The sequence below is a fragment of the Neolamprologus brichardi genome, chromosome 3 (genome assembly GCF_056152115.1).
Source record: "Neolamprologus brichardi isolate AB-2024 chromosome 3, ASM5615211v1, whole genome shotgun sequence".
Lineage (NCBI taxonomy): Eukaryota > Metazoa > Chordata > Actinopteri > Cichliformes > Cichlidae > Neolamprologus > Neolamprologus brichardi.
This window is the reverse complement of record NC_142106.1, coordinates 46,549,107-46,574,655: the sequence shown is the minus strand read 5'-3', so window position 1 is coordinate 46,574,655 and position 25,549 is coordinate 46,549,107. Positions and strand designations below refer to the sequence as shown.

The 25,549-nt window shown below is 39.5% G+C and overlaps 3 protein-coding genes across 3 annotated transcripts; 2 read left to right on the top strand and 1 right to left on the bottom strand.

Moving 5' to 3' along the window:
* The first annotated feature begins 4,756 nt into the window (after positions 1–4,756).
* Positions 4,757–8,323, top strand: grpel1 (GrpE-like 1, mitochondrial). The gene is made up of 4 exons (XM_006802575.2): positions 4,757–4,908; positions 5,934–6,081; positions 6,419–6,500; positions 7,210–8,323. The coding sequence occupies exons 1-4, from the start codon at positions 4,841–4,843 to the stop codon at positions 7,554–7,556; spliced, it is 645 nt and encodes a 214-aa protein (XP_006802638.1). The 5' UTR covers positions 4,757–4,840; the 3' UTR covers positions 7,557–8,323.
* Positions 8,324–10,897: 2,574 nt separating this feature from the next.
* On the bottom strand, positions 10,898–16,065 carry tada2b (transcriptional adaptor 2B). Its single transcript, XM_006802576.3, has 2 exons — positions 15,760–16,065; positions 10,898–14,127 (listed from the first exon to the last, which is right to left on the bottom strand). Exons 1-2 carry the CDS (start codon positions 16,027–16,029, stop codon positions 12,916–12,918), a joined length of 1,482 nt encoding a protein of 493 aa, XP_006802639.1. The 5' UTR covers positions 16,030–16,065; the 3' UTR covers positions 10,898–12,915.
* Positions 15,826–20,936, top strand: cfap184 (cilia and flagella associated protein 184). The gene is made up of 3 exons (XM_006802577.3): positions 15,826–16,986; positions 19,858–20,205; positions 20,295–20,936. Exons 1-3 carry the CDS (start codon positions 16,264–16,266, stop codon positions 20,607–20,609), a joined length of 1,386 nt encoding a protein of 461 aa, XP_006802640.2. The 5' UTR covers positions 15,826–16,263; the 3' UTR covers positions 20,610–20,936.
* Positions 20,937–25,549: the final 4,613 nt, after the last annotated feature.

Below are 25,549 nucleotides of genomic sequence, written 5' to 3'. Positions count from 1 at the left end.
CAAATGATTGGTTCATTACCAGGACTCTGGAGAACTTAAAAAAACAACTTGAGGAGGTAATTTAGCCATTTAAATCAGCTCTGTTGGATCAAGGACACATCTAAAACCTACAGGACACCGGCCCTCGAGGCCTGGAGTTCAACACCCCTGTTTTACGGGGTGTTTAGAGTGCTTTTTAATGCACTTAAGTTTGTAAGCCAGCTTCAAGTTGTAGTTAGTTGCACCAAATCGAAAGTTGTTCATTATGAAAAAAGAGCTCACTTAATAATAATGTATTTTTTAATAGATATAACTGTCAAAAAGAAATGTTTTCCTTCTGAAATGTAAATAAAAGTATGCTTTGGTTTTTCCAACAATGCTTAACAGCCTCAGTGTGTAATAACTCCCTGTTGTAAACTTCAGATTACTGAGATTGTGCCTCGGATAACATCTCAATAGCTTGAGGAGAAGCAGCCCTCTCTGGCTGACTGTACTCTGCACCAAGTGCTAAACTTAACTCAGCTTAAATTCAGATGTCTCAACAAAAGCTGCTAGAATGCGAGAACGTTTTGGTGAAAAGCCTTGAACATGCTTTTACACATGAAAAAAGAAACTGGGTTAAAGCTTCTGTCTGATGGTTTTAGTCAGTGAGAGTAGCTGCTGCTAAGCTTTCAGCAGCACCGAGCTGCCTGAGTCAAAAATGTTTAAAGAGGTTCATTAATGACAGACATCAAAGTCTGACAGTGAGCAGCCTCATCAAAGCAGAAACAAGAAGGATCTGTGCTCCACCTCATGAAACAAACCCCCTCCTAATGAGGAAGAGCCAACATGTCTGCTACGCTTACTGCAAAACGGAGTCATTTCCATCCTCACTTTTCCAGCCCTTTAAGGCAGTGACAGAGAAATGTGAACAGGTGGAGTCACAGGGCTGGGGGGGCAGAGAAAATGGCAGGCTGATCAGTTAGCTCCACCTTGTCAGATGTGCACTGAAAAAAGAGGAGGAGGAGAGAGGAAATGAAAAGGAGCTTGAACTGTGTGTGTGACATAAAGAGACAGAAAAATGATGCAAGGTTTAATTTCATGTAGAATGAAGCTGATTCGCTGATGGGAAGCAGACAGAGTGACAACACATCTTCAAATACCAGGCTGTAAGTGGAAATGTCATTCACAGGAGCACGGTGGAAGATATAGGCAATTTGACTGTCACAACTCTCATAATGGAGCCACATTTCACCTATAACTGCTCACAAGTTTGTGTGTCCATGTGTTTGTCTGCTCAAATAAATTAAAAAGGAACATTTTTATAGCATCAGGTCGATTAAACTTCTGAGATCCGGTCAGTCACTTTCAGCTGCTTTGCTGTTAAAGAAATCAGCAGGTGCAGTAAGGGTGCAACAATGAGACATCCCTGCAAAACAGGAATAGCTTAGAGGTGGATGCTGCTGACGTTTTCCCTCCTTCCTTCATGGCTCCCTTTTTACTAGTTTTGCATTTGGCTTAGGTCAGTGTTACTACTGGTAGCATGATGCAATACCTGGCCCCTACGAGGTTGAACGGGTAGTCCAACTCCTCTGGAATGACACATGTATCATTGCCAGAAGGTTTGCATCTCCCAGTACGGTCTCAAGATTCCTTGGAAAGAGCTGGAAGCCTTTGATCACCTTAAACCTCCGGGATCTTATGGTGATGATCATTCTTCTCCCTCCCAGCTTATCACAGTTGGATGGTTTGTCAGGAGTCCTTGTCTCTTCAGTGGCAGTTTTGAGCTTGCAGGGCAGCATATGTTTATATGAGGAAGTATAAAAATGAACCATAAACCACATGTCAGGCTGGACCACTTTACTCAAAAAACATTTATTTTTGCAGAAATTTATATTTGGCAGTATATAGTTTGACGTGGGACCTTCCTGCCTGCTGGAAACAGGAGAACAGAGCAACAGCAGAGCAAGCGCACAAGAAAAAATATCACATAAATTAGCAAAGCTAGAAGACCTGGTGGCTAGCTAAAGCAACTTAAGCTTGACTTTATGGCCTTTTTCAAAAAAACAAATTGCATTGCCAACCATTTTTATGGATTTTACGAATGACCCCAAATTTATATGCCGTCTCCTCTAAAGCACTACTGGAGAGTCTGAATGATATCAAAGTGTGTATGCTGCATCTCTCTTGGACCTGGGCCCTCTGTTATGTTAAACCAACAGTGACTAAACTTGGTGTAAAACTGAATGGTTTTTATATATACTAGATTAACAAAAATTATGCTATTAAAGCTAGTTACTTGAGGCTTTTATCCAAGATCAAATCCACCTCATCTTTTCAAATTTCTGAACGTCTCATTCATGCTTTTATCACAACACAGGCTAATGTAATGTAACACATTCTGTGTTGGCCTTAGCAAAGCCTGCCTTGCTTGCCTACAGTTAGTCTAAAATGCTCCGGCTCATTCTTTTATTTGGAAACAGGAGCACGTTTCCTCTGCCCTTGCCTCCCTCTGCTGGCTCCCTGTTTGTTTTTAGGATTAATAATTTGGTTTTAAAACCTTCAATGGATCAGCACCACCATACATATCTGAGCTACGAATGATAGCTTTGCCCATGTTAGAGGGCCCCATCATTGTTAGTTTTTAAAGTGCGGCATAAAAAGAATTTTTATTCCAGAGCTTTTAACTCAAATGTAAGTGGTTTGTTTTTACCGTCTAATTATTATCATCATTATTGTTGTTATTGTATGATGTTTTGGTGCCTTGTACAGCACTTTGCTAAACTTGGTTTAAAAAAGTGCTTTATAAATAAAATTGATTTGGATTACCTGACTTAGTAATAAGCCCACTGATTTCCTTACATAAGAGGTTTATGTCTGGTTTATGTCTGGTTTATGTCTGGCTTATGGGGCCACTTTTTTTGTTATGTTTGGTAAAGTTTCTACACTACAATACTTTATTCAGTTCAGAAATAACACTCTTCGCACTGACTTTAAACAGCTCACAATCACAGTTTTATATTTGTTGAATTGTTGAAACATAATCCAGCATTAAAACTTGGTTCAACCTAAATAAGGACTTTCAGCCCTCCAAACCGCCATCCTATATAGTAGTGATGGGATTTCTCTCTTTAGAGAACTGGCTCTTTCGGCTCCGAACCGACTCTTCAGGTTGTTTTGTTGCTTTAATTTATTATTAACAACTCCAAAACACATTTCTAGCATGAACTGAACTTCCAAAACAGAACTACCTCGATCACTTAATTTACACAATTGAAAGCAAATGTGTATTGTTTGTGTATTTACACAAACACTCATATATATTCAAATAATTTAAAAAAATGTTCATTTACCTGTTACTACCACACACCAAATCCGGTCGTTGGTACTTGCTGGCTGGTGTAGCCACTAGGTAACAAAAGCTCAACACTGCCCCTAGCATCCTGGAGCACTTCTGTTGTGTTTTGTATGTGTTTTGGAGTTTTTACGTGTTTTGGAGTTTGTATGTGCTTTGTCTCTAGTGGCCATCGTAAATATACTTTTATTTATTCACTCCACATAAAATGTAATAAATAAATCATATATTACAAAAACCAACTATTCACAGTTCAGCTTTTAACTATTTAAATTTTCAGCTTTTTCCTCTTAAACAAGTTTAAAGTGAAACAACACAAAACACTGCAAACCACAACACAATTAAATATAAATTAAAATATGAAAACAAAAGGAACATGCATATTCTCTGTCATATGGGCCTGCATGAATAAACTTTCTGAATCCTTTATCATCCGCAACTGAAAATAGTTGTGGATGATTACTATACTGTCCCTGGCTCTCTTTCTCTGTCTCTCCCTCCCGCTCTGTTCCTGTGCTACTGCGTGTAACTACCGCCCCTCCCCCCTCCTCCCAGCGCAAAGTGCAAGAGAGGGTGAGAGAAAAAAAAAACTGGCTGGCTAAGAGCCATTTCGTTCACAACCGACACATCACTACTATATAGGATTTACATATAAAGGACTCTAAGCTCTAAATCTGTTTTGATGGTTCTGGTTAATTTACTGAGCTGCATGCACTGTTGAGACAAAAAAACAGAACCTCGGTGATCAATGACCATAATCTGTCTTTTGATTTTCAAATTAAGAACAAAATCTGAAGTACATTTTACAATCTTAGGTCTCCCATATACATCCTTTCTTGTTTTTCTTTTTTTTTTTTTTTTTTATCAGGCTGGCTTGATCATTGTAATACTTTGCTCTTAGACCTCCACAAGAACTTTAAATTAACCATTTAAAAATTGCTCTTATTATTCTGCTAATGCTGTTCTTTTTGTTGAAAAACCCAGAATTTTTACTGTATAAACTATCCAAGACATTTTTTTATCATTATTATTATTATTATTATTAGTAGTAGTAGTAGTAGTATCAGAATCAAATAGTGCAACACGGCAGAGCATGTTGGTGAGGAAAGGCAGCTAGAAAGCCTGATCCTTCTAAAGAGTTACTGACAGACCTGAATGAGACTCTAATACCAAAGAACTACTAATTCAATCGCGTTTTATACACTACAAAATAAATAAAATATACGACTAAGTGTTTGCTACTTAAACGGTTACGGTTGAATAACCAAGCGATGAGTAACCTTCTGTTTGATAAGGGTTTTAAAAAACTGTCCTTGCTCTCCTGTGCAGTTTTCACCTTTAACTTTAACTCAACCGAACTATATTATGTCGTCAAACGCTTTAATAAACACGATTGGCCCTCTGCGAGAGTGGGTCTTTTTACTTGTCAGTGATTGGTGCGAATCCCACGCTGCTGACAGCAGGGTTGTACGTCCCGTCAGCGTGTTTTACAAGGAGGTTTGAACTGCACAGCTAATTATTCTGAAAATGGCGAGCTGGTGTGTACGAGCAGTTAGACAGAGCTACTCTTTTGTAGCTTCGCCTGCGCTAATAAGGTAAGGAGTATTTATTGGTGAGTTACGTCCCCTAACATGGGCGTTTTTACAGTAACGACAGGCTTTCATTGGTCAGGTGGTGGCTAGCAGAGTTAGCTTTTTTAGGGTTAAATAGTCCCTACAGTTACCATTAACGTGAAAATCCAGATCAAAGAAACGCTTAAATACGTATGTTTGATAATATAGTGGGTCAAACTGAAGCCTAATCACCGTATAGGCGTGAAACACCTAGAAACTGGAGGATGATGACATAACCTGACGTATCCTGAAAGTAGTCCATGCTACAGTAAATATCCAGGGGTCTGTTACACACGCTGTTGTGGACGTGGGATTTTAAAAATTGTATTTATTTGATCTCTTTAATGTACTAAACCGTCTTCTGTGTTTCTATGTGGGACTTGACGCAATGCGTATGGACCAAACTAATTTCATATATGTAGATACCTTCCTTACACAAGCCCCTCTTGTTTAACTACACCTTCGTGTTACATTAAATAATGTAATATCAAAATTAGCGTCAGGTCTCCAAACTTTCCTCATGGCTAGAGAAAGATGCACATATTCCGCGAAATGGGCTGTTACAATGAGTTTAACAAAATAAGGCTGACATATATGATATACAGCATTTATCATTCAGTGGCAGAAATTCTAAGTTGATCCTCTACCAGTTGAATTGATATTTGATGTGTCTTATGTATTTAGTACATATACAATGACTTTAAACGCCTTGCTGAGGAATATTAAAATTGTGTTCATATGGGGACACTGAATGTGTCATTTTCATACCCTTGTTTGCTATGAGGAAACATTTGTATTAGCTCTTTTTCAGGTTTCTGTTATCAAAGTGCTTAGAGTAACACAAGTTATGGACTAAGAAATATTTTAGCACTGTACATTAGGGCTGCCACAGATAGTCAACTAGTCACCGATTATTTTTGCGATTAGTCGACTAATCAGATCATGCTCTCTGTGTGGTGCATATATGGTAAAATTTGCTAAAATTTAAAAGTGTCCTTGCCACCCAGGGGGTCTCCACGATTGTTGTGCATGGCCACCCAGCAGAAGAATGGCCACAGGTCAGAGGAGGAGGCTGAGAAGCCAGAACCAAGCCCAACGGAGAAATCCCTAATGGAGGAGAAAACCCAGCTGGAGGATCAGCTCAAGGACATGACAGTAAGTCAGTGTGGGCTGCAGATCAGCCTCCAGTTCAGTGGTTACCAAAGTTACACTGACCTGGTATAAACATTACCACGTCAATACCTTTTTCTGTACTTCAGCTTTTGTCAAGTTAGCTGTTCTTTGTGAAGTTAGTGTTCTTCACAGAGCAGCACATACATTTATAACCTATCACTCAAAATAAAAGGCTTGGATTCTCCAGTGGGCATGTGATTAAAGTATTTGGCCCTTTTTGAGCTCAAATGAGTTTTAGTCTTAGTGATAGAACACTATAGCTTTTATAAAGGGGCTTAACAAATGTAAGTGCAGTTTTTAATCAGCAGTTTGTTTCCAGGAAAAGTACAAGAGGGCTTTGGCAGATACAGAGAACCTCAGGACGAGAACTCAGAAGATGATAGAGGACGCTAAATTATATGGTAAGCGCTGTCGTTTCAGCTGGTTCTATACCCTTTGTTTTTTGTTTTTGTAACCTCACACACTTTGTTGCTGCTGTTGCAGCCAGGTTGAAGACATGAGCGCATGAACATAGCAATAGTTTAATGATATATCAGAGAAGTATTACAGAAGCTCAGAGATTCACAGGTTATACAAAGGGAAATTTGGCAACACTTTAAAGACTGAGACTTTCTATGAGCGAAAAAAAGGATTTCTCTGCTTCTGGTTTTGACAACTTCTCCTCCTTCACCAATGCTGATGTGGAGGTTTTGTCTAAATGGAGATACTTATCAGTCATCACTGCAGCACCTATTTACACCCTTATCACTAGTATAAACCATCAATGTGCAATGCGGTGAGTAAACAGGTGCCACGAGTGATGCAATGTTTGTTTTAGCCTTACCACCTAACAATCTGCTGTTGCACGTTCCTACCACTAGATGTCAGAAGAGGTCAACTTTAGCCTTGTTAGAAAAATGATTTTCTTATGTGATTTAATTCAGTTGTTTTTGTATAGTGACATCATATCTTTTAGACTTTGGTATTTGTTGCTAGGTTATAGTTAAAATGACTCAAGAAAATGCTGAGTAGTTTAAAAATGATACAAGGTTAGAGTTGATTGTTGATAGAAAAATGCAATATAAGTGAAGGTGTAACTGGAATAATTATCCAACATCTTGCCCTCACTAGGGATCCAGAGCTTCTGCAAGGACCTGCTGGAAGTTGCAGACATTTTAGAGAAGGCCACAGAGAGCGTGCCCAAGGAGGAGGTGACAAGCCAGAACCCTCACCTGAAGAACCTGTACGACGGCCTGGTGATGACCGAGGTCCAGATCCAGAAGGTGTTCACCAAGCACGGCCTCATCAAGCTCAACCCAGATGGCCAGAAATTTGACCCCTATGAGCATGAGGCCCTCTTCCACGCCCCTGTCGAGGGTAAAGAGCCTGGCACTGTTGCCGTAGTAACCAAAGTGGGCTACAAGCTTCATGGTCGTACCCTCAGACCAGCTTTGGTGGGTGTAGCCAAAGCTCTCTAGAACTGACACTGTAAGTCTGTAACAGAGCGGGATTAGTATTTCTTTCCTGACTGTTGGTTGACCTCAGGCTCAGCAGACTGCTCAAGGCACCCTACCATCATCTTCTCACGTCTGTCCACACATCCCCTTCCTAAGGTGCCTCAAAGAGAAGGGCAGCCCAGCTGAACTTTGTATCTGGACAGTGTCCAACAGTTTTTAACAGATACACCATGTATCGCACAGGATTTTTTTTTTTTTCTTCATTAGACATGCAAGTTGTGATCTTTGTCTTTTGATCAAGGAAACAAGGACAGGTATTCATTTACATAGTTCTCAGAACTATAAATAATAAGAAAAGTATGAAGTGAGATCGTGAACCCCTGCTTGCAAGACTTTTTGGGCGGAGATGAGGTATAAAATATGTTCACAAAGTGGTTAATGTTGTTATCATTCCAGACTTCATTGTAAAATGTTCATATTAATAACCATATATTAGAATAATAATTAATTTCATTCTGTGAAAAAGTGAAAGAACAGCACAACAGGAAATGATAGGAAGGTTGACATTTGCTCTGTGCTGATAGCGGCTTTCTATTAGCCCTGTTAAAGTAATCCTGGTATTGTGGATGTGATCAGGTGGGGTAAGCCAACTTCAGCCAGTGTAACATCTCTCCCAGAGTTGTGGTTGACTGTGATGTGAGAGCTTTATCTGTCAAGTAGAAGAATTCTGTATATGGACCTTTTTGTCCAAATTGTCATTGCATCCAAATAAACTGATCAATTTTGAAATCCTTATTGTGGTACTGTTTGGCTTTTACACACATCTTTAATGGACTGCATTTTAATGAAAGGTGCAGGTAGCTCATGCAACCAGTTCAGAGTCCCTAATCAGTTTACATTTGTAATTAATTAATTAATTATTATTTTTTCTCTCAAGGATATAATTAGCAGTTGTGTCCATTCTAATATCTAATGCATTTATAACTCCAGAACTGACCTTAGGTTTCTTTAATACCAGAGTAAGTTTGTAAAGCTGTCTGTACTTTTATTTGTTCCATAAACTGTAACTAAAAGATGTATATCACGTGTCAAACTCCAGGCCTCGAGGCCTTGATCCAACACAGCTGATTTAAATGGCTAAAAGACCTCCTCAACATGTCTTGAAGTTCTGCAGAAGCCTGGTAATGAGCTAATCATTTTATTCAGGTGTGTTGACCCAGGGTGAGATCTAAAACCTGCAGGACACCGGCCCTTGAGGCCTGGAGTCCGACATCCCTGATGTATATGGTTCCCAGATCTGAAAAGTAGGTCACTGTGGAAGTCCCTTAAAGCTTTGTTTCCCTTGGCCAGCAGGGGGCAGTTCTGGTTCCACAAAGCACTGTAAAGTGAAGTCATGCTTGTGACTTTAGTTACAAAATTCAAGGTTTCAGCTGCTAATTTCTCATATGATTAAATATCACTTCATTTTTTTAAATGTGCAAAATAAACATTATCATGTATGCAGACATAGCAAGATGTGCTTCATTGTGGGAATGACAGTCTTCTGAGTCAGAGCCACCCTTTTTCCTCATAGTGTGTACATTTTCAGATCACCAGAATGGCAATGCCCTAGAGCAGCGGTATCCAACTCCAGGCCTCAAGCGCTGCTGTCCTGCAGGTTTTACATCTCACCCTGGGTCAACACACCTGAATCAAATGATTAGTTCATTACCAGGCCTCTGGAGAACTAAATTACCTCCCCAACATGTCTTGTTGAGGAGGTAATTTAGTCATTTAAATCAGCTGTGTTGGATGAAGTACACATCTAAAACCTGCAGGACATGATGATTACAGTAAAAAAAAATAAATAGGAAAATACTAAATTACAACTACTTTAGAATTGCAATCCACTACTGTACTGTAAAGTAGGTTAAGGTTTTATTGTTGTTGTTTAGCTAATTTTCTTTAAGAAATGTATTTTTCTTCCTTTTCAGTTTAATAATAATAATAATAATAATAATAACAATAATATTAATGATGGATTGCATTAATATAGCGCATTTAGTTTTACTTGTTACATTTTTTATTGCGTGGTTGACACGTTACTACAGTTAGTCCATTCTATTCTTACTTTCTCATATCAAGTCTTCTTTCCCAGTGAAAGGGATCATTGAAACTTCTGTCACCTCATTTATATTCTGCCCTGGTGTGGACGTTAGGTCAGCTATACAAGTGACAAACCCTCTCTTTGTGACTCAAACAATTCTGGCATTTTGTGTTAGTTTTTGAAAGATCACATTTACTGACACTGAAACACCACCACTTAGAATAATAAAGTATTTGCACTTTTAATACATCTCCACAGATACTTTGTCATTTTCAACAACAAAGTAACAGAACAGCAAAACAACTCAACATAATGAGACGGGCAACAAGATTTAGGACAGCTCGACAGCATGCCACGACTAGAACCAAAACCTCTACTTCTTTGCGATTCCAAAAACTTTTTTTTTTTAATTACAAAAAGCTATAAAAATTTCCATGACATAAAATACTGTACATTTCACAGGTCAGCATAGTTCTTCCCCCCCTAAAATTTTTCTTATAAAGATATTTACATTTGGTAATGTAAAGTCAGCAAATCCCCCTTACAAAAAGTATTTTCCCAATGAGAACAAAAATTCTTCAGTTTCCACATTTTCGATTGAGATTTTAATATCAAAACACACCATTTTGGAACAATCTAGAACAGTTAGTTGCACGTGCAAACCTGAAAAAAAGAAAAAGTGACAATTAAAGAAAAATGACCAGTTGGTTTCAGCATCACCTTCGAAAAACATTCTGGGCCAGAGGCTCAGAAAAATGCTTATTTTTGCAAAATCAACAGAACACTCATCTAATGTTCAACCAGCATCTTCTGGAAACCCACTACAGCCAATGAACACAATGTACAGGAGTGGACCCGAAAACAATATCCATGACCTAAAGAAATCTGCTTGAATGAATTTTTCTGTGTTTTCTGCATACTGTAAATAAGAGGGACTATTTCCTGCTGCAGATCAATACACATTTGGTACTCTAGCTGGTTACAGGTGGACAATGTACATTGGACTGTTTGTACTCATCAGTGCAACAGGCACACACTATTTGTGTGATACACTGACTGATTGTCAGGGTCTTTTCATAAGACTTTGTTGACAATCAAAAAATCAGCTGTAGCATTTAGCATAATGAAGCTCCTTTGGCCACGAATGTTGTTAACATGTAAGTGAAATTTAACACCCTGCACAAATGATCCTCAAGCTTAGAGCGGAACCTTACAATCTTAGACGCTACATTGTAATAAACAAAACAAGCTCCACGTTTAAAGCGACACTACGTTTAAAGCGACACTACAAAAACAATGCCCTGCATGACTATCCCCGCTCCATCCAGGAAGCTAAATTTTAGTCAGCTACAAAGAAAAGAAGAGAATGTGAATCTAGACATTTTCCAGCACAGGTAACACCCACACTACCTCTTGTCCTTCTAATTCTTTTGTTTTTAAACGTACTCCTGCTTCAGCTGTGAGACAACTAATTTTCAGCTGGGGTCGCCAAAAAAAGCAATACAAAAGAAAATAATGCCACACAGTGCCACTGTTCTGCTTCTACTTTTAGCCAATGTAAAAAGTGAAGTGAAGGCATGTTGATAGGCTGCACATCAGCCTTTTTGGGCAGCTGTAAATGTGGTCAGCTATAAGACTAAAAGACTATTGAACCTTAAACCTTAAGGTGCAACGTTGTGATGATGCATTAGCTCTGTGTACTCACTCGGTAAACAGCAGTCTTGTACTTTTAAAGTCCTATCATCTGTAGTACAGCACGTGGACTGTAAAATATTTAAAGTTTTCAAGCTGAACCCACACTTTCCTCAGGACAAACTGAAAGGAATAAAATAGTTATTGGTGGGTTGCTGACGCAGTCAATCAAATCGCTCCACTTACATTTTCTACAACATAGAAGGTTGAAAGAAAATATTCTTTTTAAATATAGAAAATACTTCACGCTGAGATTTTAGGGGCTTTAAAACAAATGTAAGCCATACATAATTTTAACTTAAATTTGTTTAAAAAAGATATTTAAACAGGATCTTTTTAAATTAGCTATCAAACAAAAATACATTCTGAGTTGGACTTTTTACAGGTTAAAAATAAGCCTGGCAGTGCCCTCTGGTGGACAGAGTGTGACTGGCGTTGACTATGATCTCTTCTTTGGCATTTCTGGTCATTTTTTTCAAACCTGCGGTGACACTGCTGCTATTAGCCTTAGTGGATTTTTAAGGGTCATGTTTAGGAATGAGAAAAGATTCCAATATTGATATACTGGTCAATATTTGTTTAATATAAATATACACATATATATTCTTTATGTTAGTTACATTAAAAAAGGGACAATAACGGGTGTCGTTTTTTGTTTTGCTTCTCTTTAATTATCCAGCAATGTATTTCTCAAACTAGTTTCTACTCTGCTACATGTACTGGGAGTATTGTATGGAATGGATGTTGGCACACACTATCCTGCAAAAACTCTAAATTAAATTTCTAAATTACCCCAACGCCTTTTTCTGCATCAGTTATTTGGTAAAAGAAATTTGGGGGGAAGATATACAGCAATCAGCCACCTGCAGCAGGTCAAGCTCTAGCTAATCTAAGTAAGCAGTGATAGGCTAGCAATGACATCAACCGAAAGGTATGGGTAGGAATGAAGTCGAAGGAACCTGTGGAAACTCATCTTTTTGTATTCATTATTGTACTCGGCATTTGGTGCAAACTGCAAACTCTGATAGGCCGATAATGACTGTAAACTTCAGCAAGCCCGCTCTAACTAATATTAGGCTATCTAATTAAGTTTGTGCTAAAACCATGGGCAAACCCTGGTTTTTGGAGCTTTTTTCTTTGCGTTTTTTCCCCAATCACCTTATTTTGCAGCCACCAATGGGATAAGAGTTTATCATCAAATCCGATTTTGTTATTTGCTTTTCTTTTCAGCATGCCGGTTGCATTCATTACATTATTTCTACCTTCAGTGTACCTGCTGTAACAACACCAAAACAGCTCTGTAATACCTGCAAGCGTTAACACTGCTGTTATTATTTTTGTCAAAACATTTAGAATAGAAAGTACTGTAACCCACACAGCTGTATTAATCCCCTGTTCCTTTCCGAATGCAAAAATATAGGCAGTTTTGTTCCTTGCCCTTATATGAAAATATTTTTTTCTCCAGTTGGGCATCTTATTTCTTTTCAACGTATATATTTACAAGGTCACTCCTGAAAAAAAAATGGTGAAAACCAGTAGTTTTTCCTGCCTTCCAGCGCTTATAGCTTATCTGTTTATAATTTCCTGAGCAACGATGGACTGCTAAGAGGTGTCTCGGGATATCCAGCCACTTTCTGTGAGGAAGGTGAGAATGCGCTTCTTAAGAACCTTATCCAGGTAGCTGGGCATTCGGCTTTTGGCAGGAATGCCCTGCCTTTTCTGCAGGTGATCTTTGATGATGATGGTTTTGACAGTCAGGTAGCGTGCCGGGCTGAGGTTGAGAGAGTTGCACAGCACCTTCTCCCTGTCTGACAGCAGCTCGAAGCCTGTCAGATTCTCAATGGCAGCAAACTCACCATCTTTGCCCTCTTCTTTGATCCCACCTCCAACCCCTAGTCCTCCAGCAACGCCTCCTCCTCCTCCAGCTCCACCCCCGAGCCCCATCCCAGAACCAAGCCCTCCTCCTCCCGAGCTTCCCCGCTTTGAGGTGACCACACTTTTGTTCTCTTTGCGCTTCTCCCGTTTGTGGCGTGCTGCTTCGTATTCCGCTGACTCCTCCAGGCGTGTGATGCCGTTTCGGTGGTAGCGCTGCAGCTCGCGCACCTTGGCCCTCAGCACTCGCTCTTTATGCATGTTCTCAAAGAACTCTTCAAACTCCCGATGGGCCATGAACTGGCAAAGCGCTCGCAGCCTCACCCGCTGCTCCTTCTCTTCCTTGGTGATTTTTCTTTTAGGTGTACTTGGGAGAGGACCTGCTCCCGATGCCGCCATGGATCCTGATCCGACTGCACCACCACCAGCCCCTGTCCCACTCACGCCAGCTGCACTTCCTACTACTCCCAACATCCCTGTTTTGTCCTTTTCCTTGTCCTTCTTGTCTCTGCCTAAAAATGAAGGCACCAGGTTGTAGTCACGAGCGATGTTCTTACGCCGCTGGCGTTCTCTGAGCTTACGCACATACATGTCCACATGGGCGCGCTTCATTTCAATTTCCACGTCCTCATCATCGTAGTTGACACACAGTCCGCTGATGAGCTTCTCCGCGTCCTGGTCATACTCAATCTCATAGTCGTCACGTAGTGGCATGTAGCCCAGCTGCTGTTGCTCCACCAAGCTGATATCCAGCGGAGGGAGCGGAGTGGTCAGGCTGGGCGACAGGGGCCCTCCGCTCGGGCAGGTGTGATCGGTCACCCGGTTTGGAATACTGTCAGGGATACAGGCTTTCCCCAGGTTTCCATGGATGTACATGGTGACATAATGTTCCATGACTTCCTGAGGAGTCCGGGATGCTCCAACATGATCAGCCATGTCCTCCTGAAAGACCACAAAAAGGAAGTTGTTACTAAGAGGACACCTACACCATTGTATTTTTTCTATGTTATACTAGAAGATGAAAGAGTGATGCTCAAACAATCTGTTTAGCTGTTCAAGAGAAAATGAATTCTCATCATTGATATTTAAATATTCATATTTTCTGCTTTTCAATTTTGGGTTGTTTTTAAAATTAAACAAGTTAACTGTAGACATCACCATGAAATATTTGAAAATGTACATTTTCTGATGCATTATAGGGGTGCATAATTTTATCTAAAAACTTCCAAGTAAGTCAAACTTAATATAATTTATTTTACACAGACAAATATTCTAATACGCTACACATAAGCCACATGCACTTTGTAATTGACTGTAAATGGAGCTTTGGAGGTGAAGTGTAACTGGTCCACATATACTTAAGAGGAGTCTCCACATTAACAGATGTCTGAGCATTTTTCTGACTGTTTGACATGCAAACATTTATTTTATACTTGAGTAAATTAAACATAACTTGGTGGTGGTTGGTTTGTACCACAAGATAACTCTGCATATCTGTAACATATCCAGCAAACCTTTCGTGACACTATTCCACTCTTAAATGTTAGCCTTGGTTTTTGGCCCTTTGACCCCTGGGATAGGCTTCAACCCTCTCCTGACCTTGAGATGGATAAGTTGATAACAAAATAGATTGATATGCTTTTGCATTATGAAAAATGAGATTTGATTACAGTTACATTACTTTTCTTTCTGTGTTTACACAGAACTATGCTTTCTTTTCCCTTTCCTTGTCTTCTGACTTTGTTTCAGGGGGCGCTAAAGCAGATCTTCCGCCTCCATCTCACCCTCTCCCTACAGTCACACCAACCCTCTGCATACCCTCCATCATTACATCCACAAGCATCTCTGTGGTCTTTCTCGTGCCATTTTCTTTTTTTTTGTGCTCTTTTTTTGTTAATTTTCTTATAAAAATAGAGTTTTGAATGAATCTCTAAGCTAAAGTAGGCACTAAAAAGCACTGTGACTCAAGGATTCGTGGGATATTATGGAAAGAATTTAACATTTGTGTGTATTCCATTAGTCTGATATCAAAACAGTTGGTCTTTGGTACACATTTAATTCAGAGGTTGATACACTTTACATGTTTCTTTAATATGCTGCATTGTAACACAAGTTTCAGGTTAGGTTTCAGTTAATAAGGAGTTAATTACTACTTACTACATAACAATATAGTTTTTCCTTACTTATTTGCTTCCTGTTTTGCCCCTTGTTGTTTTGTGACTCGGAGCAATACAATTATTGAATGATAATTACGATTATTTTTCCTTTTTATGCGACGTGCTGTTGACATTCCACATTTCTTAAAGTAAATTGTAACACTATTCTCAAATCTATTTTATTCACGCTTTTCTTCTGTTTTTAACGTCTCGAAAATTATGTACAACGATAACAACGAAAATAAGAAGAAAAAAATCATTTTTATCTTAAAGGTCATTAGCGTTATTCTTATATTACCGCTACAAGCCTACTGCTCTTGTTTTTCTTTTCTTTTCTAAGCACTAGACACAACGAAACTCCTATGAGTTTGTATAGAAAGCTCTAAAGGTCAGAAAAATAACTTAAAAAGTGATGTACCCAGTTTCCAAATCCATACTGCTCGATAGCATCGAGTAGCGACTGCTCTTCCCTGCTGGTCCACCCTCCTTCTGCCTCTGTACCCCAGAGAGAGAACCGACCGCCGTCGACCTGCTGGTAGCCGTGCCATCTCCGGTGATTACCGATTTCAGCGCCCGCTGAGAAGCACTCTGGGCACAGCTCGATATCAGGGCACTCGGTGCAGCGAAGCCGCAGGTTTGTAACATCTGCAAGGCAGTTAACGCAGTACTTCTTCCCCAAGTCGGCCATCTTGCCTGGCGTCTGCTTCTTGTTGTTGGAGGCAATCCTTCGCGCCTGCGTACAGCGAGCCTCGCAGCGCGAGCTACTCACATCCTGCTCATAAATATTAATGAGAATGGGTCAGGGCTCCTGTGATTGGCTCTTCTGCTTAGTTTCCAGGGCAACCGAAACAAAACGAACAGTTTCATTGACCACAGAACTGCACGAGCCTTACCTCTGTATACAAAGTAAATATTATTTAAAATGGACAAAGAGGCGGGAGAGGGAGAAAATAAGGTAAGAATTCACAGTGACAGAGACACAGAGGAGAATTTTCTTTCTGTTAGTGGGGATAAAAATGAAGCTGTCTCAGCTGAAATGCCCACATCAGACCCTGAAGAAAAGCACTGTGATAGTGGGAAAGTCACAGAAGAGTTCTCAGCTGAAGAGGCCGCCACTTTTGAACCAGAAGCCAAAAGTGAAGATGAGCTCTGCACTGAGTTTGATGTGATGATTAAAGTCAAAGAACAGCCACTGTGCCACGAAGAAATTGTGGTTTCTGAGACGAACAGCACTTACCACGATGACGCTCTGAAGCTACATCCTGAGACTCAGGACACGGAGATCTCCAGCCCTCTACACCACGAAGATGAAGAGGCTGAAAAAGAGGGAGCCACATCTGCATGTGCACAAAAACTAAACATAAAGTACAAAGAATACAGACAGCTCCTCCAGGAGCTGTGCAAGGAGCGAGATAAGGCCAGGCATAACAGCAGCCAGCTGCAGATGAAACTGGCACAATACTTCAAGAAGGCTGGGGACAGTGTCCAGCTGGAGGGCGAGAAGCCTGTGTCAGAGCAGCTGCAGGAGTACGAGAGGTACATCAACACCCTGACTGACCTGAAGCAGCAGCTCCGGGCTGAATCAGAGGCAGCCCAGCGTCAGGCAGAGGACCTGAGGCTACAGTCCCAGGAGCAGCTGGGCAAGGTTGGTGTTGTTTTAAGGGATTGTGTTTTTTACATTAAAGCACAGTTTTACATCCCATATTCACATCTGCAGTAGCACAATAACAATTAAACTTCCAGTCTATTAAAGCTTCAGTCTCTCTCGGTATCTGGTCATAGATGATGTGATTTATTGTTTGGTTTAACTCCAGAGTTCATAAAAACTGAAAGAAATCAGATGGGTCTGATTTCATTAAAAATTCTGTCTCTGTTTTTTTTATGCTTTCAGACAGAATCCTTTTCGACTACTATTCAACAGGTCAAGTGTCGTTTACTAATCAGTAGTTGTTTCACACTTCATTGTTCCCCACTCAATCTTTATCTGCATACCACTTCTGTTACCAGTGTTGGGCCTGGAGGGGGCAAATACTGGCTATAATTTACTGAAAGCCCCAATCAGAACCTTTAGATACATCTGCATCTAAAGGACAAAGGTCACTCTTTCAAGGATGCTACTGTTTACATTTTGGTTCTAAAGAGGAGTGAAAGAAGCCATCTATGTCCAACTGTTATTAACGACCCTCTTTGAACAGAGGAGGTGGCTTATGACACCAACTGTCTGTCATCTATAATCCATTTTTGAGATCTCTTCCCAAGCGCCACATGATAGTTTGAGGCAATATCTCCCAATGGTTTCATCCAAAACCTCTGCAGATATCACACACACATTTTCACACCTTAGCTTATGTGGTGAGCCACATAATCAAGGGCTTAAATACTTCTGACACTCCATCTTTGATCTTAGAACTCAAGAAGCTTATCGAATGAGAGCTGAATCATCTTCAACAAACTTAAAGAAGTCCAGTCGCTTTTTTAGTCGCAAGCACTTGACAGTTGGAAAGAAACACACTCCGCCCTAAAGCGGGTTTTATAACTTCTGCCTTCGTGACTCTACTGGTGTTGCTGTGGCATAACTTTTGTCATCGGACAGGACGCACAGGTTTGCCTGCTTGCCTTAAACTGACCATAACATTGACTCCAAATCTTAACCCTTAAACAAGCCAGAAGGATTGTAAAAAACTGAAACCTTTAACCTTTCATCAATCAGATGGTCTAAAAATTGGTAAGACTTTAATCACTCACTCCTGTTGCTCGTAAGCTGGATTTTCCAGAAAGCTGGATTCCACATTCTGTCTGTTCTGCAAAGACACATTTTCAACAGGCACATTTAGGTCCACTTTTAAAAATAACAGCAATGTGATATAAAGTGTTTATGTGACTAAATACATAGTAGCTTTAAAAGAAAAAGAAAAAAACTTTAGTTAACTGAAAAAAGCCACAGTTTCTGTCAGGAACTGGAGTTTCATTTTACACTTTAAATGTACATCCTAAAAAAATAAAAAAAACAAAAAACGCTGATGCTGATTGGCATGGAGGCATTATTTTACATGTCTTTGAACCTACTTTAGGCTCCATCACTGACTCGATGACTTCTTTAACAGCTTCACACTTCTTTGTTTGGACACCAAACCCACAACACCTTTAAGAAAGAAACTTGTTATGTAAATTCTGATTCACAGTCTACACCATAAGGCCTCTTCTTACAGGCCAAACAGAACAATAGCTGCACTTATTACAGTCCCGAGAGATCAAAGTCAAGCTACAAGTAAAAAGAGAAATTCTGTGATACAGTAATGTCCAGTGTTCCTCAACTGACTGAAGAGTTATCAATAAAACTTTTATTTCCCATGAGATTAGATTTGCTACAACTTTACTGCCATTGTTGAGAGTAGATGTGCAGAGAAAGCTGCACACAGTTACAGTGTCAGTCATTCCTTAGCCTGTATTTAAAAAGGAGCCTAAATTAAAACAACAGAGGATTAATTAAACCGATGATCTTTTGTCACCTGAAATTGATGTACTTAAGGTACAAGAAAGAAGAGACAAAAACATTTTCAGTTGCTCACAAATATGAGCACAGTTCTGCCCCCGTTCTTGCTGTTCACAGTAACACCCACTGAAATGTATCTGCAAGAGAGGCGGACAAATGAGGAAAAGAGAGCAGCTTTGATTCTGTCTTCACGGGCGCACAGTTAACTTTTCTTGAGACTGTTTTCAATGTAGCCTATTCAGGCTCCTGTTCATTAGTGTTGTCCTTAATTTTAAATACGAATTCGACGTTAAAAGCACAAACAAAAATAAGTAGATTTTAAAATCACAGTTTTGATATGGCAAAATGTTCCAGTTTCCAGTCATTGTGGATCAAAATTATTGAAAGACTCACAACACTAATTAAGTTGATAACACTTAAAATTGTGTTATTTTTGTAATTGTGTGTGTTGGAGAATTCTGTCCACAACAAAAATACGACTTTAATGGACTGAGTAGAGTGCTCTGTAAGGGCAAAAGGTGATATATTTCAGTTCAGCTGTCCGATTAGCTGCATTTGAACCTAAAATCCATCTATTTGTTTGTTTGTGTTTGTTGGCTTCAATTTCACGTCAAACATGGGTGAACTAGACACACAGACGTTAGCACAGTACATGCATGAAACAGTAAATCATTTTTTATGTGTTCATTTTCTTATCATTATTTTTGCATGTTTAGAAAAAGGGAAAAGCTTTTATATGATACCTCAGTCTCTGCAGGGAAAATGGGCACAAGTGAGCCACACATGCACACTTGCAGGGAAGCTGGATGGATGTGCAGTGCATACTGAACTGTGCAGACACAGTGGAAGCTGTGGAAGATGCACAAAGACCGTTTGTTAAATATAACTTCAAACTAAGTAGAAATCTGCTGTCATTTTAATAAAAATACACCAAAAATACATTGTCTGTACATATAGCCCTGTTATTTAAATTATTTAGCAAACTGTTAATGCACCCAAAAACGGTCTCATCTTCATCCTCAGGTGGAAGATGAATGGCGAGCACTGATGGGACTGAAACAGGATACAGCTGTGAAGATGCTAAGCAGACGCCTGGGTAAAGAAGCAGCTCGGGCCAAAGTGGAGGCGTCTCTGCGAGCTGAACAGCTTCGGCAGGACGAGCTGATCAAACTGCGGCTGAAGCACATCAAGTTGAATATGAAGATTTGCAAGCTGGAGGCAGAGCTCCGCCGTGGGGAAGAACATGACAGGGACCCCACACAGATCCAGTTTGAGCAGCTGCAGGCTGAGAAGCTAGAGCAGAAAAAACAAGCCGAAAAGCAGCACGAGGGATCTGTAAAGCTGCTGAAGAAGATCAGCAGTAGCTTGGAGGTATGCTGACAAATCCATGGATACAGATTGCTTCTAATTTCTTTGATTATGAGCAATAGCAGTGATATTTGTTGTCTCTCTTGTATCAGTGCCTGTCACATATAAAGGAGAAGCTGCGCTGGTGCCAGATGGAGGTCAAGGTGAAGAGAGAGCAACTGACTGAGGTGGAGGTCGTGGTGGCTGGGAAGAGGGACCACCTAACCAGGGTCAAGCAAGAAAACAGTCGCCTGCACAGACAAAACCTGAGGTTGAAGGAGCAGCGTGGGCTGCTGGGCAACAGGGTCCTGCTGCAGGACTTTGAGGATACTGTGAATGCCTCTGACCAACTGGAGGAACAACTAGAACATCTGAAGTGCCAGCAAGCCGAGATCCTCTTCAGCTGTGGCGGGTGGAAGAGTCAATAATGACTAAAACTTTATCTCAGGTTTCAAAGCTTGCCGTGCAGAAAAGAGTAGGCTTCACAGATAAGACAATGATTAAATCAGACACAGTATAAACCGAGGACTCTGGAGTGGAAGTGGATTGCTAGGTGGCATGAAGGTGCACAGCAACTGTGGGCAGGCTAAAGCAGCTTAAATAACACACCCTATAGACAACTGCGTAGAGACATCAGTTGTTGTGTGAATGGCAGCTTATAGCAACCAATGCCTTTTAGTTTTGAAAAAATGTATACACATCATACACATGCTGTCATGAACAGACAAAAAAGGTTTTACTTGAATTAAACAACAATTGCTATCATTAAGCTTCACTCTAACTTTTTTGCTCAGGTCCATTTCAGGAAATCACTATGAATGAACCACCAGGGGAGTTAACAGAGGGCATGGCGAAGAATGTCACTTGTTCTGTGATCTTTAAGTGCAGGAAAAACACACCAAGTGTCATCTGGAACTACAACAACATGCAAAGTTTATTAAACACTAAACAGACTCCCAACAATACATACACTATAGAGTCAAATCTAACTTTTATTCCCTCCCTAAGTGATGATGGTAAACTTTTGACTTGCACTGCTCAGTTTATTAGTGGGGAGTTCTCAACATCTGCAACTCTTACTGTAAAACGAGTTCCTACATGTCGCCCTCCTGATTGTTTGATACTTTACAAAACATACCTATTAGCTTTCTGTTGGAAAACTGATTTTGTTAGAGTGGTAAAAAAAATTAAAAGAATAAAGCCAGCCGCCAATTAGCTCAGGTTAGCACATACACAAGAAGAAGCTGGGGGTAAAGTCTGAGACTTTACCCCCAGCCTGTTAATTCCTAATAGTGGGGATAAAACATCTTGATGAATGCTCAATCATCCAGGTAAGAAAATCCCAAAAAGTTGATTCCGTTCATCTTGACGTAGTGTAGTGATGAATATATCATAGCTATCCTCCTGGCACTTAACAGCGTACACTATATTACAGGTACAGAGTAATATAGTACTGTTACTGTTTGTGCCGGGGCACCTCATCCTTGTGAAAGTACAGAGACATGATGTTTAGGTGTTTATTAAATATGGGCAATTTAGATTTCTCAATTGACCTATCCCCTCTAACTGCATGTCTTTGGACTGTGGGAGGAAGCCGGAGTACCTGGAGAGAACCCACACAAACATGAGGAGAACATGCAAACTCCACATAGAAAGACCCTGGCTTGATAGTGGAATTGAACTCAGGACCTTCTTGCAGTGAGGTAACCGTGCTACCCCATTTTAAATCACACTAAAATACTATTAGTGTATTTGAGTGCACTACTGATGAGGGGTCGTTAATCATGTGCTTCATAACATGAGTCAAGGTGTGAAAAAAAAGTGTGGGTCATTATCACCAGAGGTTGTGGGTGAAACCACTGTGGGACCTTGCCTAACCCTATCAAGTGACCTATTGATACCATCTGATGCAAGGTGTAAGTGGGGGTTCAGGTGCCTGGGAAAGGATCTCAAGACTGCATTGTAGGTGGGAGTGGCTTACGACACCAACTGTCTTTCACGTCTGAAACATCTGCAAGAAATTTAAAGAAGTCCAGTTGCTTTTATTTCCAAGCTCCTTACCATGACCTGGATGACTGAGAAGCTACACGGACATCTAACAAATGGTGTCACTCCGGTGTAAAGTTGATATTATCGCTAAGTGTCTTTCAAACAGACTACAGTTTTTCACACCAGCAACATTTTGTACCAAAAGTCAGAAGAGGCTCACAAATAATTTTAAATCATTTTTAGAGGAGCATTTTATTGACACACACATATATCTCAAATCTGAACAATGAATAACCTCTGGTACACACTTCTGATCATAAATTCACTGACTGAGCAGGAACTTTATTTCAAATAATGCAGCATTACAGGCTTTTCATATTTTTACGTTTTATATTTCAGAACAAACTTTATAGATGAGCAGGAGAGTAATAGTTTAAGGATGGTTATGCTTCCTGGAGAGTAATGCTTCCTGAATTAAAAAGTCATTGCGGACCAAGGGCGAAGAGGGATCAACACAGATTTCACGAGACTTTTTGATAACGAAACTGAAACAAAGAAAAAGGATTATCATTACTAAAATGTATTTTTTTATTTATTTTACAAAATAAAAACAGCTGCAAAATAAAGATGTGCATGAGATAAAATTTAGATGACAGGTGAGAGCAATGGAGATAAAAACTTTTATGTTAAAACTCTCATTGTCCCTGAATTCTACTTTATTTCCTAAGCAATGGTCATCCTGAGAATGATTTATTACACTTGCACGTGTAATAAATATATATTGAAATGTAAGTAAACTTGCTGTAAAGGAACTTACATGACTGCAGTCATTGGACAATGTTGATCCGTAATGTAATATGATCTGATATCAACCTCCCTAAGTCTTCCATGAGCGAACCTGCGGCAACATCCTGGACAATGAACATTAAGAAATGTATTAGACTGTTTTAAAAAGTAAGACAGTAAGAAATCTCTATAAACCAATAGTAACAGTAAGAATAAGGAACGTTTTTGTATGTTACACAGGGCTCTAGAGTGAAACCAATTCAATTCAATTCAATTTTATTTATATAGCGCCAAATCACAAAAAAAGTCGCCTTAATTTGGTCCAATTTGGTCCTAATTTCTCACCGGTGCAACTAAAAAAAATCTAGGTCGCACTGGTGCAGCCCTATGGAAGTCTGTTTCCGCCACAAAAAAAAGTACCCATCAAAATTTCGACTTATTAACCCAAAATTTTGAGTAAATTAACTCAAAATTTTGACTTACTAACTCATAATTTTGAGAAAAGTAACTCAAAAATTTGAGTTGCATTGTCAGTCAGTAATCTACGTGAATGATGTCATTTCCTTGTTACCCGGAAGCTGAAGTCCCTGGCTACAAATGCTACAGCTAAGCTACCAGTATTAGAGCCAGTCATGAATGTACAAATAGCTGAGTATTTTCAACGTGGCTTCTCAAATGATGAAATCCTTGTGTTATTAGCTGAATCACATGGCGTTACTATCAGCAAACGTACTCTAGAAAGCGCCAATTTGTTGCGCATTCCTCTGCGCCATATTCTTCCGGGCAACAAGAAAATGACCTCATTCACGTAGATTACTAATTGGCAGAGCTAACTCAAAATTTTGAGGTATTACCTCAAAATTTTGAGAAAAGTAACTCGAAATTTTGAGAAAGATAACTCGAAATTTCGAGTTTTTGATTTTTTTTTTTAACTGCAAAAAATTGGCAAGTTGTTCATCCACATTTTCAGAAACAAATAATGAAAGTAACATCACACTAACTCACGTCTACCGGAAGCATAATTTGCTTGGTAAGGAGCATTCGGTTGTTGTTTCACTCTAACACGAGGAGCTGCAGAGCTGCTGTGAGAAACTGTCTCTGACAGTGTGGTGACTCCTGGGACCTTCAGCTCCACTACAGGAGAAGTAGTTGCTTTTGTCCCATCAAGGTCTCCTAAGGGTTGAAATACAGGACAAAACTATTTAGCTGTATACAAAGAAAATAATGCAAAAACAACTTTCTATACATGAAAATCTGAAACTGTTGATTTAATTAGATAATTACGTAATTACATAATTTAACAAGTGGGTATACAAATTATTAATTCACAAAGATCCAGTGGCACCATTTTCTATAGAACTCAATAGTCAGTAGTTATTGGTTTGTAGAAAAGTAACTCGAAATTTTGAGAAAGATAACTCGAAATTTCGAGTTTTTGATTTTTTTTTTTAATGGCGGAAACAGGCTTCTATAGCGACCAGCTGTTCAGTGCAAAAAAACCAAACCAAAACAAACAGAGATAGGCGGGAACTCTCTGACTGGCCGTAGTCCAGTCCAGATATTCCTGTAGTCCTTCGCGTGTGTATGTTTGAAAGTGCATTTGGATAGAGGGAGGTGAGTAGCTTGAATAAAGCGATATCGATTCATGAAATCCTGAAATTTAAATATATGTGTATTTTTACCAGAAACGCCAGAATCTCAGGTTAAAGCTCACACAATTATTTTAACAACCTCCAAATAACTAAAACATGATGAGAGCAGGTGAACGGATTCCAAACAAAGGAGTAAACACAGAGCGTGGACCCGATACATTAGTGAGATGTCAGCGTGTCCACGTACGTGCCATCGGGGCTGGAAGCCGACAGCTCACATATTATGCATGAGGTCCGAACTCTGTGTTTATGTCTTTTTTGCGCTACATTCTGATGCTGCAGATTTTTTCACTCTACAACCAAAATTGACTGAACCAGCAGCAAAAGAAGATTTTAAATTAAAAGTTTTAAAAATCTCATTTCCAAGAGAGACCTGGCATCATGGCCACTATCAAGCTTAAGCGATGCGGTTGAAAAATTTGGGTGCACCTAACTTTTGTCCTGGTGCACCTAAGAAAAAAGTTAGGCGCACCAGTGCAACTGTGGCAAAAAGTTAGTCTAGAGCCCTGTTACAAATTTTTAAAAGTTTAAAATGTAATTGTATATAAAAAATATGTCCTAATTTGCACACCTTTCATTTCAGAAATCTGAACACTGAATAAAACCAGCTCCAAAATTCTATATCAATAAATATATATTCATTCGCTTAAAATGTCAACTAGGCTGTAATATGTGAATCTAAATGTGAAACAGTTTCCTTGCAGTAGTGTTGTGTATTAACATATTAAAGAAGCAAAGTAGTCAAACATGTCAAAAATTAATCAAAACATAAAAACAAAGAAGTTTGTTCATTTTGTTGATCACTTCCAGGCAAGGTGTAGTAGAGGTGATGTCATCTGAATGTTTGTTAAATTTGTGACCAACGCTAAAGTAATGAAAATAGTACTGATGTGAGGATTCTGAGCAATTTACAATGAATCAGTGCTGATACGAAAGGATTC